A 13485-nucleotide genomic window follows, 5' to 3' on the forward strand; every position below is an offset into this window, starting at 1 on the left:
TCCTACGTACGACCTACTAACTGCTACGTATGGCTTACTAACTCGTACCTAAGACTTACTAACTCCTACATACGACCTACTAACTCTTACGTACGACTTGGTGACTCCTACGCAGGACCTAGTAACTCCGAGGTAGCAGCTAATAAATGAAAAGAAGGAGTTACTTATGCGTATATTCATCTCGCAACGGAAGTAATAACTTAACAAATGAGGCGAAAACTCCGATAAAGCCTATAGCGATATAGCAAAATGAAATGCTAACAATGTACGGTATACTGTACTGATACGACAGAGTTTATTCCCTACAATATGAACCAGCAAGTAAACATTTCCTGATTAAGAAAATGGAAGCCGATGGGCGTAAATTGAGAAAATCCTTGTATCAAGGATCGGATGATGTTCATGATTTTCCATGTTCACCTTGTGCTAAAGAAGGGAAGAATGTGGCTGCTGCCAAACATTGTGTAGAATGTGATGAAAACCTGTGTACAACGTGCTTGAATGATCACAATAAATTCTCTTTGATGAAGGGGCACCAGTTACTGGACAAAGTGAAAACTCCTAGCGGACAAAGAATTGAGCTGCCGAGTCAGAGATGTGATAGACATGGCGGAAAATTGATAGATGTCTACTGCCCTAGCCACGATAAAGTTGGCTGCTCCACTTGTATAGCTGTTGAACACAGGTATTTCATTTTTACTTTCGGTTTCCATTTAATTATATATAAGGATTGCCTAGGAGTACGGGCCTCCTTTTACCATATGTTGTGGGTTATTTATATCTTTAATTTTGTTGCAGGTGAAGTATTAAATGGAATCGTAAACTTGAATCTAAATCGCTCACAGATAACGTTACCAGCGTTCACTTTCTTTCGAATAAATAAATATGGAGTTCCTTGCCAGTTAACTTATTGTAATATATTAAACCGTTGATAAAAGAATAACAAGCGCATCAAACCCACTAAATAAATCATATCTGAAATTACCATAAAAAGTTTACATAGCTGGTTTAATTAAAGATTAACCGACACAAAATGGAAATAATTATTTGTGAAATTTTCCCTTCTTTCTCGTAATAGTCAACAAATGGGCGGAAAATATATTCCCTGATCTTTCAGTCTTATTTAAACATTCTCCAAAATATCAATAAAGACTTTTCATAACATAATTTTACATCGTTTAGTTTAATTTATTTGTGTTAGTTAGATTACACATGGTTTATCTGGCGTTCCGTGTAGTACGTTTCGAAAGAAAATGTAAACAATCGAGGGAGAACGATTTAAATTAAAGTTTTCGGTGACTGTTTCTTAAATCTTACTTGATATTTTCATTTGCAACAAAATTTATAAATGAGAAAAACCACAATGTCTTGGAAAAGGAGGTCTGTATTCCTAGACAATGTCTAGTGGTAAGGTTCCATACCTCAAGTATAAGAGTTTTTCATAAAACAAAATAAACAAAAAGCGGTAGTTATTTAATAAAAGGGTCATTACTACAGTAACTTGATCTGGGAGAATTGTAATCGGCTCGAGTGGATTTTGCCGGACAGGATCACACGAGGCGAGCAACATCTCAGATCAAGTTACTATTACAATAACCCCATTATCTTGTTCATTTTTATTTCAAGGAATATTTAATGATTTTAAAAGTAAACGACTTAAGCTATACATCACAATATCGACAAAAAGAAATTAAAGCAACGTCCACACATATCAGCAATCATAAATATGTTCAATTTAGATATTTTATGAGCAATGATATATTAATATCGCCTAAAAAACAATAAGACAGTAGTGATCCTACATAGAAAAGATAAATATTAGATGCCAAAAGTCTTGTTTCGAAGAATATAAAAGTAAATATATCATAACGATTTCAGACAGTTTATCTTTTTAATTACAGTGCATGCCAGGGAATAAGCTTCATACCAGACGTAGCAAAACAGTCGAGAAGTTCCGAAAAGCTTCAGCAATTGGAAACAGCAATAAGCAGTTTAGAGACACGTTTCATCGCTTTAAAACAAAAGAAGCAAAAGGAATTAGATTGTTCAAAGCGAGAAAAAGATAAGCTGCTTCAAGAAATAAAATCTGAAAAAAGAAGATCAACGACCAGTTAGATAAGATGGAAACGGAGCTCCTAAACGAAATAGATGTGTCATTCAAGATGAAAGTGCAGAATATAGATTCGGACATCAAAGAAGTTGAAGACACACTTGCTTCACTTGTGAAAGATCGACAGAAGATACAGGCTGCAAAGAGTGGGAATGTTTCGGAGAAATACGTTCAAGCTAAACTTGGACACGAGAGAAAAAAAATTGCAGCAGATCGTTTAGAAACTCTAGAAAGAGCTAAGAAAACCGGAAGATTGTGGTTTGATCCTTATTATCAGATAACCGGTTCTAAAAACAATATTATGGGACAAATCATAAGTTATTCAGCTGTAGAAGTTGAAAGGTTTATTGGCGAATTTGATGCAAGAGTTGCTAATGGTGATGCTTTTTGCAATATTACCAACATGTGCCTTTGTGCAGATGGAAATATTGTAATGACGGATTACAACAACAGTCGGATCAAGAAAATGAATGAATCATACTCTGTCACATCCTTCCTGACCGTAAATGATAATCCATTCGGTATTTGTCAGATAGATGCGTCCCTTCTCGCCGTTACTCTAATAAACAAGAAGGAAGTTCAGTTTATCTCCCAGAAGGAAACAATGACGTTAGAGAAGTCATTTAATGTTGGCGATCGTTGTCGTGGTATTGCATACAATGACGGGTTGATATATGTTTGCTGTGGTGGAAGTCGTGTCCGAAATAATAACGAAGGTACCGGTCATATTGAAGTTTATACTATTGACGGAGCGTTGATGAAATCACATTATGCTGAGACGCAATGTCCTGCAAATATAACAGTACATAGCTCTGGAAAAGAAATTTATGTTAGCGATAGTTATGGTGATGTTCACATCATACAAAAGGAAGGTAACAGGAGAGTTGTGGTCCAGAAGGATTCAAAGCTGGATAGACCTAGTGGTTTGTGCTGGATAAACAGAAGTCAGGTATGCATTGCTGGACACAATTCCAAAAATATAGTGCTGATGTCTTCTGATGGAAGGATGTATGAAGAACTTTTGACAGAAAAAGATGGCATTTCAAAGGCGAACAGTATCTGTTTCGATGGAAAACAATCCAGGCTTGTTGTTTCTGTATTTATAAGTAATAAGATCAAAGTATATAGCTTAAAGATAAATAATTGTTAACATCCGAACAAGAAGAACATAGGTAACAACAAATTACTGTTCCTATGTGTAAAGTTGCTGACAGTTTCGAGTTACATCTCGATTTTTTCTTTTCTTACTCTCCAAATTTTAACTCACTTTGGCAATCTTAATTTACTGCACAGACTTAGCACAAATGAAACATTCCGGACAAACCTTTCGAAAGTCCCTTTGTTTAATATCTAAAAAAGTAACTTATTACATATAATTTTTTTATCTTGGATTCGATGCTGCTGTACGCAGTAAGAACCATTTGCTACATTTAGTGTAAACGTTCTACACAAACTTTGTTGCCGTAGTAGAAACTAAAGTAAACTTCATAATTATATGGTGGTTAAAATGTTTACTGTCATGTTTGTTAAGTCTTATAAGAGACATGTATGAACAGATTCTGTTTTGAAAAAAATCGAAACATTTGGCCGATTTATGAGTTCCTTAATGTACTTTGTTCTGTGTTCTTACTCAAGCTTTATTAAAAATCAATCTGATTTTGTTTGTTTTCGTTAGATTTAACTTCGCACCGACACAAGTATAGGTCATATAGCGACTTTCCAGCTTTGATTGTGGAGGAAGACCACAGGTGCCCCTCGGTTTATTATTTCATCACGAACGGGCATCTGGGTAGAAACATCAACCTTCCGTAAGCCAACTGGATGTCAGGGAAGATTTACAGGAAGAGTTCAACGCCACATCGGTACGGGAAAAGTGGTACTAAGTCAGAGACGTTAACCACACGGCCACGGAGGCCCTGATTAGAATTAGTAATTCATATATTGTACATTGCTTTTACCAAACTACTATCATATTTGATGAAATATATCAGCGGGTAGAAAATCAGATCAGTTTTCACAGCAGTACATGTATTTGTATTTAAATTATAATGTAGAGACCGTACCATAGCTCTTCGCATACTTTGATTTTTCAAACTAAAGTGATTTTTACAAGTGCACCGGTTACGATAAAAATGTAAACAACGGACTCTGTCTATGAAACTTTGAAATGAATGAATGACAGTCGATCTCAGTCATAATACTGATTGACAGTGAATGCATATGACTCCATGTGTTGCAGAAAGGTATTTAGTTTGTAACTGTAATTTCCCATCAATTGAAATCCTCTCAAAACTGGTAAAATAGTTACTTATATTTGGACAAATCTCATCGTCTTTGCCGTTCGGCAACTGCAAAAAAGGGCAAATATAAAAGATTCAGTGTAAGTAATATTTCACTGGTACTGCCAGTTAGTAAGTTCATACTCTGAACAACACGTCAGAGAAATTTGTGCAGATTTGACCAATTATGACGTTGGCAGCATTAGATTATATTTTTTCTTTACACAAAAATTGCCGTTAGGTAACAAAGCGAATACGCCGATAATCCGGAGTTCACCGATTATTGTTCCAGTTCACGCAATGTAATCCAGCAATTAAACTGCATTGCTATTAGCTACTGCTGTTATAGGGAAGTAGTAGAGTGTCTGCCTTAGGGGTGAGAGGTCCTGGGTTCGAGTCCCAGTTAGAGCTTAACTCTATTTAGATTCTGCTAAAGCATAGTTTTGCTGTTAATAGACTGTTCCAGATGTTCTAAATTTTTAGCACACAGTATCATGGATCAGTATTTAGCAATCCAGATCAAAGTTGAATGTTAAATCAAATGCACCCAATTAGAAAATATTGACTATATTATGTCCCTTTGATGTTTATGCTCTCCATGTTCAAGAAGAGTTACATTTCCTTGATCACAAAATTTTCGTTATCATGAAAATATTAAATGCTCATAACTCCGCACTTCTGGTTAAAATATTGTCTATATTTCTGTTTTTGAGAAATATATGGACATTTCTCTTCATTTCAAAGCTTTTTAACTTCAAACCTATGATTTGAAAAACTTAGGTACTATCTCTATATAATGGTTAATAAGAATATATGATATAGAAAGCAACAACGTTATCTGCATGGTAAAATATGACTAACAGAGTTTTAAAGTTTCCCAAATGGTTTATTAAATTCTACACATCCCTCAATCCTACTCTTTCAACGGAACCTTTTTCAATAATGATTACTGCAATAATTAATTTCTCATTTTCAAGATTTCAATAAAAGTTTATCAAAAATCAATTGAAAAGTATCCATTTCATAACAAATATTTACTTATCCAAGATTTAGGTTCTTAATCAATGCAACATTTGGCAAAGGAATTTTATGCACAAGTTTAAATATAAAGAAAATGTCTATCTTTTACACAAGAGCGGACGGAGTAGTCCAGTGGTAACACTGACAACGAAATTGGGGGTCATGAGTTCGAGCACCCGCTCATTCAGCTAAACTTTAATGACATTACGATAAGAGTCAATTTTATGGGTGCTTTACAGCTTTACACAAAGGAAACACGGAATCTGATGGAACTAGAGAGTTTCTGTATCTTGCACTATCCTCCCACAAACGTTACTATAATAATCTTTTGGCGGGTCATCGGAGGTGACTAGTCTTAAAACAAGCTTACGCGTGATGAAATCAATTGATAGAAATACTTTCTAGTATTACTTTGCTTATATTGTACGCGTATAGATAGATTGTTGAGCGAGATCCGAATGGTCGTGTTTTCCATATTATTTATTATACGCCCATGCAAGGCGTTTTGGTTAGTATAAAGTTAATATGTAATTAAACAAGTAAAGTAAAGTGCATAACTTAGATAGATAGATATCTTTATTGCCTCCTCATAGGGAGAGTATAGCACATAAATGTATATAATATACATAGCATTATATACAAAAACAGAACACATATTGACACAGTATGTAGCAAGCAAATACATTACATCACATACATAACGTCAATTTCTATTATATTAGACAAATTATTAAAAAGAAACAAAGAACAACAACAAGCTATTATAGTTTTCAAAGGACTATTGAGATGTCACGTGTCCTACAACTTGCCGAATCGAAACACAAGTTTGATAGGGAATGACAAAGGAAATGTCAGAAAAATCTCAATGTTTATGAGATTCACGTATAACACTAATGTTGATTATTCACACTGTTAGGGACAGTTACTATCAATGTACTTGAATGTACTTTTGTTTAATATAACTAAAGGAGGTGATCAAACCATTACATGTACATAAACGAGAATGCTTTACTGACTATTTGTAAACATTCTATTGATTCTGTGTTGGTCAAAAAGCTAGACATGCCAGATAACATGTGAAACAATTGTTTATCTGGCTGCATCTGTATTAGGTCAGTATATAGCTTTAAGCCAAATTTATTGAGAAGTGTTGACTAAAGTTGCTCTCTGCTGGCGCTGTTCATTGAACAGAAAAGCAAAAGATGTTTCAATACATTGTCCGTCGATTTATAACATTTGTAGCAAATAGCATTGTAAGGCTTGGACAAAAGTGCGCCAATTATTTCATACAAAATATGTGCGTTCAAACGTGCTTTACAAAGACATAAAGAACACATACATACATATATATATATATATATATATATATATATATATATATATATATATATATATATATATATATATATATATATATATATATATATATATATTGGTAAAAGATTAAAAGGAATAGTAATTACAACAAGATCATCCATAAATTATGTTCAACGTTAAATTACATTACACTATTAAAGGAGAGCAATCCCTTTCTCATCACGAAACAAACCTGTCATGATTTTGTTATTTTTATTTGTTTGGTTTTGGTTTAACGCCATTTTCAACAGTATTTCAGACTTGTTATTTTATATAACATGTGTGAAAGAGATGCGTTTTCAAAGAATTTTTAAATGCGGACAGTATAAGTTTAAAGTATAATCCATGGAATATCGATGTCACAGTTTGGGATTTTATTGCACATACAATATTGTCATTGTTGATCAGCAACTTTTTCAAATTTCCGCCAAATCCATTAAGTAATTTCAATATAAGAGAAAAAAGTGCACAAACTTAACTTAAAATAGTGAAATGACACAAACGAAAAAAAAAACAAACAAGGTAATAAACTACTATAACAAACAATTAATCGTATACAGTATACCATTAGTATAGAATTAGTAAAAATTCCACATGCAAATGAGCTAATAGTATACTATAACAAACTACCATCAAGGTACTATTATTAATCAAACTGTGTAATGATATGCAAATTGATTATGCCATGGATGGTAAATAGTATACTAAAAAATTACCGTTAATAGTATACTAATTGTATATTGTTGATGGTATACTAATTGTATACTGCTAACAAACTACTAATTACATTCTATTCAACTCTATACGGACTATGTAGATCCAGTTTTCTCTATGCGCAAACCTAAAGGAAATTAATATATAGATAAAACTACATATTAAGGTTAATCAGGGTATTCACATTCAGAAGTTTGTAATTTTATCTAAAATCTATTTTAAAGGTGGTTAATCTGGTTTTGGTAAAGTCACTGGTTTCTATAAATATTTGATCATCTACACAACACATACATGTATTTGTGCTCACTGAATAATAATACTTTATAGATTTTCATTAGAGGTACTTTTAAAATTTGATTTTCCTATTCTGGTTGCACAACCGAAATGGTCCGTTTATTTTAGCATAATTATAAATTTAGTAAACATTCTTTGCCTAAGAACTGATATGAATATAATAACTATTGAATTATAATTGTCAAAGATTTGCAATGAAAATTACCAAAGCTACTACTAAGAAATGGTATGCGTAAATTAAAAATTACCTCCCCTTGCATATCTTGATTGTGCAACCTTTCATGACAGATCGGTAAAAAATAAACTTCAAGGAAGCTGTACATGTCATTTTAAAAACTTGTTGTTTTGTTCAGTTTCTTGAAATATCCAAGTATCTGTAAAATGTAGATATAAAACTAGAAATTATATTTGAACCACTTTTTAAATGGGGGTGGTTACAAATTAAAATGTATTAAAACATACATTTATAAAAGGGACCTTACTCTAGGTAATGGGTCTTTCTGTTCCTTAAAAAATTCTAACAGAATAAATTAAAACAAAATACAACATAAGATGTTGCTTAAAAATGATAAACCACCTTCTATTCGTAAATTAATAATAATAATTAAAACAAAAGAAAAAAATCAATCAAACATTCCTCACTTTTCTTTAAAACTGATGAAAATCCACTTGAATACCACTGTTTAACATCTTAATCCTGACACGAGCGATTACTTCAGGAGACTTTTGGTAATGTTAATAAGAGGATAGTGCAAGATACAAAAGACGCTCCATTTCCAGAAGCTTCCCTGGTTCTTAAGCGTGCCAGGTGTAAAGCAACAGTACACGGGGCTCTTATACCTGTGTTAGTAATTTTAGTTGGAGGAGCGGGGGATCGAACTCATTGATCATAAATACCATAGTAAACCCTTAGTTACCGAATACCGTAAATAATTTGTGTCAGTACTAAAACAAAGCAGAGATGACCAGAAATAATTGTTTATTCCTACACATGTTCCTATAATTTACCTAGGATATGTATAGAAAAACTCAGATTCTACTTAAGTTTTGCAGGGTAAAGTATAATGGTATACTAATGATATACACAACAGTTTATAAATTATAATGGTATACTAATGATAAACACAACCAGTGTGCAGCGTATAATAGTATACTTATGGTATACACACCATTGTTTACAAGATGGTATATAGTGGACGCAACTTGACCCCGATGGTTGACCTTTGTATTATAATACATAATGAGGTACAACCTATTAGTAAAAAGGAGTGTACGTAAAACACTTAATCTCTTTGCATTTAAAATACAAGCTGCACGAGAAAATGGAAATATAAATTTATGTAAATATGAATTAGTGTATTAGAAAATGTAAAAAAAAACTGTATTCTGTATACAAACTAATTCCATATAATAAATACGGCTACCCTAAGCACCCCCTTATTTCTACAATGAAATAATCGATATGAATAATCAGCCTAAGGTCAACCATCGCGGTCAAGTTGCGACTACTATACTATTGACGGTCAAATAGTATACAGTACAATGGTATACCAATACTGTAATAGTATTATAGCATAATAATGGTAAATGTTATCTGTACTAAAATGGCAAACTTTAGAAACAAAGAGAAATTTCACATCCCAAATTATGTTGTATAAAATCTATCACTCAATTGTCTTTGTAGATCACAAGTACCTAATAGAATTTAGGAACCTTAACTTTCATATTTCCTTCTCTCGTACACGGTATCACATGAATTCATTCTTTTCAAGAACCATTAGACTTTGGAACATCCTACCATATCATGTAAAATCCAGTGCTACTCTAAATGAGTTCAGGAGTGGCCTGGAAGTACTGATGTTCTAACCTGAAATGAATGTTTCTATCATCTTTTATATTATAACCTCTAACTTGTAATATAGTAGTATTGATTTTAATATTGCACACTAATTTTGTGTATTCAATAGCAGCTCAATAAACAAAGTGTCCCTCAGATAGTCGCCTCCCAGTCATAGTCAGTTATTGACTGATGGGAGAATCATGTAGATGAAGATGTATACAAACCATTGTTTACGAGACAGTATACTATATATATAGCTATTGACAGTCAAATAGTACACAGTACAATGCTATACCAATTCTATACTGTAATAGTATACTAAACAGTATAGAATTACCATAGAACTGAATTAGTTGTTTGCTAAATTAATTTTATTTTGTTTTGGAATATTGATTCACGAGAGATACGGACATTGTCATATGTGAATGATTATGATAAAGAACAACTGCTTAAGCTTAAAACCTATTTTCAAGTAATGTCGAAGTAGCAGTTTAAATGCATTACAATTCTACTAAAACTCTGAATAGGAAAGGGGTGTATTTCTTAAAGTATAATGCAAGCCAGCCAGTCATTGCTCTTGGGAAATTTTGGGGCATTTGAGCTCATATGTGCACGAAATGCTCGGGGTGAGCTATGTGATCAATTTACTTCCGTCGTACGTTCGTCCATACAATTTTTTATTCGACATCTCCTCTGACTATTTAGTAGAAGTCAATGAAACTTGGCCTTGATGTTCGTTGAGTAGTTCAATACCAAATGTATTAGAAGAAGTTTATTTTATGCAAAACTCTGACTACTGTGGCAACGCAAAAATCTTCTTTTCAGAAACCTCTTGCCTGATTTCAAAATAATTTGACAGAAATGTTTCTCGACTGACTCTCTACCAGGATTTCAATTCGTCGAAAACATGGCCGCTAGAGGTTACTTTTCCCAATTTGTGTAGTGGAAACTTTAAAAAGATCGCCAGAAACTGTTTACCCATTTTCACAATAATTTCACAGAAATGTTCCTTATTTTAGCTTTTGATAAGTTTTTTAGCCTCGAGGTAATAGTGCTTTTGGCATAATGGTCTTCAGGCAATCATTCTATGCAGTTTTATAGTCTAAAGCTTATGCATCCAGCATTTATCTTTAAGGTAGTTCTGCACGTTTGATAAACCGGAAGTGATGGCGTAACGTTATTTTTCCGAAAAACGTAGAATAAAGCCTGGATTCGGCATACGGAAATGAACATGATTTTATGATTTAATCGAAACCTGTGAGTAAATTTATTACAATGGCACTATTGCTATATTTCTAAAGTCAAAATATGATATTAAAACATATGACACGTAAAAAAAGATAAAAAAAATGTCTTAAAATTAGCTTGAAATGTCTGGTTCACTTTAATCTTGGTTAAATGTCTCAGAAATAAGCACACGGACCTATAAATTTTATTTCAACAAATTATAGGCGATGTGTTTATTTACAACTGTGAGAAGTTTCATCGAATTCTACATTGTAGAAAAATTTCTATTCTCGAAAATGTTATAGAAGTTATGATTTTCCCATAGACTCCCATTATGAAATATTGCGTGAGGTCCAAATTTTTCAAATCAGTCTAGCAAAAAATCAAGCACACGACCCTACTCTTTTTATTTGATGAATGTTCTAGGTATATTCTGAAGTTCTGAAAAATCAGAGTTTAATCAAATTCTACATTGTAGAAAAATTTTCGATCCAAACGCGCAGAACTACCTTAAAAACTGTCTTGAGTCAGTGACTTAGATTGACTGACATAAAAACTAAGGTCTCATCTCTTAGCCGCAGACTATCATCATATAAAATTCGGAAGGTTTTCAGTAAACATTTTTCAGTCCAAAGAGTATTATGAGCCTCATTATATTATATTATATTATATTATATTATATTATATTATATTATATTATATTATATTATATTATATATATTATATTATATTATATTATTTCAGCAGTTCGTCATACCTTCCATCTGTAACTAAAAGTTTGTGTCAGTTCCCCTTACAGTTTTTATCCACTTCAAGTGAAACTTAAATATTTATTTATTGGTAGGAAGGTGTAGGAAATGCATTTATTTGCTATAAACATTGAACCAATGGTAATCGTAATTGTATCGATTAATTGTTTGTGATATGACAGCGTCTTAATGACGTTGGGCCGCATTTTAGGAAATGACGTTGCCTAGGAGACGATAAATAAATATAATGCATGTTCTGATATCTGTAATTTTACGGAATGGTACGGTGACTGTTTTGAAAGTCTGGGTAAATCGACCTTGACTTTGTGTATTGTGTCGTTTACTCATTTTTAGTTAGAAATTTACACAAATAACCAGATTTAAGCAGTCGTTTATTGTAATCATTGGATCTAAACCATTCATGATGGACTAAATTTCATTTACCTTACAATGTCTTGCACGGAAATGGAGTTGAAAGATAGACTGTGGGTATTTGAATTCATTTCAAGCGTTGTTTTCAGCTGTATTTTATCCAAGTCAAAACCACTGTTTTGTATACGAATGCTCTGTTAGCACCTATGATATATAATACACAGAAGGCAAAGCAAAATATTATTATACCGTTGTTATACCAAAATTATGTAATGGATTTATTTCAAACATGCGATAAATCATTTTCGTTTTATTTGTTTTAACTGTCTGTTTTAAACACGGAAAATCAAAGGGCACTCATCATCCTTCTTACACAATTTTGGCCTTAAAATGCAAGATTATTGTGCCGCCAATTCTATTTTGTCCTGCCATTAAATGAATAGTTTTGTGGCACTTTATAGTGGTTGTAGTGTAGTATCAACTTGCGTCCCTACCTGGACCTAGATTTATAAATACACAGTTTATAACTTGATGTACTGTTTCATTTTGCTTGTTTGTCACCAACTGTTTTGTTATATCTATAAACGCATCTACACCTTTTACTGCCGCGGTAATCACTCTTTCTATACTCAACAATACAGAATGTATTCTGGTCTGTCCAAGTGCATATCTTGATAATTAAAGTCTGTAAAGGTATTATTGTATATCAAATGACCATTACACTACAAATATATTATCAATAAATGTAAATTTACAAGAATTGATTTGAAGAGTGGATTGACCGTTTGAGAATACAGTAAATATTGTTAAAAGTGGAATGCATTTCATTTGTCATTAACTGTCTAACTTTTGAAACCACGATATAATTTTGTATTCTGTAAAACAGCAAAATTCTTCTGTTAAATCAATAACACGAATTATTTTTAAAAGACTGTTTTAATTAACTTATGCGTTTACTTTTAGAACCTGAAAGCAATTTAAGGACACAAATGTAATCAATGTCTATATGTAAATAATCTGTCAGGTTAGATTGAACGATACCGTTGCAATTACACAACTACATGAAACGGACCTCGTTGGTGTTCCAAAACCAGGTCGCAAATAAGCTAAATGAACCAAAGACCGATGCCTGCTGTACAGCTCGTTTAAATGGGTCAACCGTGTTGTTGTTCTTATAAAATAGACTGGCCCGGTTTATAGGCTGGTCAGGGCTACGGATATGTATTGTATTTCGCTATGGAAATATTTCTTTAAAATGCTTCTTCCCTTCCGTGTGGATCCGTCCATGTTTACAAACACGTTTGTTTGTTTGTTTTATGGACTGTAGTATTTCTTATCCCATTGCTTTCATTTTAATTGATTTGTTTTTGCAAATTCATAAAATAATCCCAGGTTTTAATGTTAAAACTAGGACCCGTTTAGTCCTGTTTTAACCTTAGGATTGAACTCTGTCGATTTTAGTGGACGAATTTAAAGGAAGTAACAGACAAAGTTCGATGAAGATCTACATGTATGTGTTTCACA

At 32.8% G+C, this 13485-nt stretch overlaps 1 protein-coding gene across 1 annotated transcript in view; it reads left to right on the forward strand.

Annotated features, from left to right (window-relative positions):
- The first annotated feature begins 321 nt into the window (after nucleotides 1-321).
- LOC123554477 (uncharacterized) overlaps nucleotides 322-13485 on the forward strand; it is a 50531-nt gene continuing 37367 nt past the window's right edge. Inside the window, exon 1 of the mRNA XM_053548055.1 lies at nucleotides 322-685. Within this exon, the coding sequence (XP_053404030.1) occupies nucleotides 345-685 (341 nt within the window). The 5' untranslated portion in view covers nucleotides 322-344. The remainder of the gene's footprint in view (nucleotides 686-13485) is intronic.

This window comes from Mercenaria mercenaria, chromosome 7 (genome assembly GCF_021730395.1).
Source record: "Mercenaria mercenaria strain notata chromosome 7, MADL_Memer_1, whole genome shotgun sequence".
NCBI classification, from domain to species: Eukaryota; Metazoa; Mollusca; class Bivalvia; order Venerida; family Veneridae; genus Mercenaria; species Mercenaria mercenaria.